At 33.3% G+C, this 1,875-nt stretch overlaps 1 protein-coding gene across 1 annotated transcript in view; it reads left to right on the forward strand.

Moving 5' to 3' along the window:
• Nucleotides 1-1,869, forward strand: part of LOC119594738 (voltage-gated hydrogen channel 1-like) — a 5,785-nt gene extending 3,916 nt beyond the window's left edge. The window contains 3 exon segments of the mRNA XM_037943828.1: nt 357-492; nt 770-971; nt 1,134-1,869. Of these exon segments, the coding sequence (XP_037799756.1) occupies nt 357-492; nt 770-971; nt 1,134-1,170 (375 nt within the window). The 3' untranslated portion in view covers nt 1,171-1,869.
• Nucleotides 1,870-1,875: the final 6 nt, after the last annotated feature.

Consider the following 1,875-nt stretch of genomic DNA (forward strand, 5'->3'; position numbering starts at 1 on the left):
CTGTGCCTATACTTGACTTTTAGAAGGCTAAAGTACAGCCAAGAGAGGCTATGATAGAGATATATTCCTGCACATTTTTAGTAGTTTCATGTTAAAAGTTAAAAGTAGTTTTATTTTTTTAACACTATTTTTGTAGAGGGCCTAGTGTGTGGAAGTGTCTCAACCTATGTGTTTAAAGCAACCTTTTTTTCCAGTTAGAGTTATACACATATTTGCATATATGAAGGTCTCCTGGATGAGGTCATTTTAAAACCAAATTTTCTGATGATTGTTCTATTTTTGTAAGAAAAAAATTGGATGGAACTACAGCCAGCTGCATACACAAAGCAGTAGGTAACTTTCTTCCAATATTTTAGGGTGACATATTCGACGCCATTGTTGTCATCGTTGCCATTTGCCTTGATGCTGTATACCTTCACTCCCATGATGCCCACTCTGGGGTAGGCCTCATCATTGTGTTGAGACTGTGGAGAGTTGTGCCCATACAAAAAGGTAAGGTTTGGGTTTGGAATATGAACTTCCTCCAACAGTTTTGGTTGACAGAATCTCATTAGTTGTTCAAAATTCTAATCCTTAGGAGTTAACACTGACAAAATTGAGCATAAGCAAAGGCTTTAGATTCACCCATTAAATACTCAAGTAGTAGAAAGGTGAAAAAAAAGATGGAATGTCAGGAAAATGTGTAGAAAAGCCTCTTTGTACATCTCCATTACTCTTATTGTCTAACTCAAGGAAAGGATTTGATGATGTTATTAAACCCTGCTTACAGCCATGGTAGTTCAGGTCCGAAAAGTGGGAGAGAAGAAACTGTTGCATGAACAACAAAATCGGTACCTGGCTGAACAAGAGGCTGAGAGATACCGCACATACAGTTACTCGCAAGACATGTACATCAAAGCACTTGAGGAGCTGTTGAGAAGAAATGGAATCTCATATCAGGAGGAATGCAAGAATTTGCCAGATATTAACAGGTATTGTGGTGATTATAGTCATAAAGAGTTATATAATACCATATTGATAGATTCATAGATATGCTATAATTTACTTCACTGGTCTCTTTATAGATGGATTATTGTGATTATCAATTTATGTAATCAGTTTTATATATGATTTATTTTATATTTATTTTACAGAATCAGTGTGGTTGCAGAAGTAAATACAAAAGAGTGAAGAACTAAAATGAAGGGGGAAAGTATGGTATGTAGAAAATATACGAATTTGAGGCTAAATGGATTTATTTCAGGAACGAGGCATTTCATGTTTTCATTTGATTTTTATAACTGCATTTATCATTTAAAGAAACATTAGTCAAAAGCATTATTAACCATGTAATGACAGCATTTATACAGGTTATAGTGTTTGTTTGATATGTCTGTAAGACTGCTAAGAATTATAAAGGACATTATTTGTGATCTCAAACATAGTACTGAATTTGTCAAAGACTAAAATCAGTCTTAAATAAGATATACTTGAAAGCATTAATTTTCTTAAATTTTATTTTTTTTTCTCAAGGCATATATGATATGTTGTAATATTTAATTTTCATAATGTTTGTTGATAGTAGCAGCAAAGAGATGTTTTTATGTTCCTGAAACTGATGAGGTCATATTGAAACATTTTATGAGGCTAGAAATTAAAAAGACACTTTATGTAAGAAGTAACACCATATCAAAGGTCTACTTTCTTTGGGAGCTAGAACTCAACATGACATTTAAAGTGCAATGTTGTGTTGCAAATTGGTGTAAGAAAAAGTTTGTTTACAAAGATTGCTGGTACATGTACTACCTCAAAGAGGGTTTTAGTCACTTTCATATGATGGCATTTTAAACCAGTTGTTTCTTCTTGGTTTTTGCTATAGTTTCCCTGATAGGAATG

The sequence above is a fragment of the Penaeus monodon genome, chromosome 34, assembly GCF_015228065.2.
Source record: "Penaeus monodon isolate SGIC_2016 chromosome 34, NSTDA_Pmon_1, whole genome shotgun sequence".
NCBI classification, from domain to species: Eukaryota; Metazoa; Arthropoda; class Malacostraca; order Decapoda; family Penaeidae; genus Penaeus; species Penaeus monodon.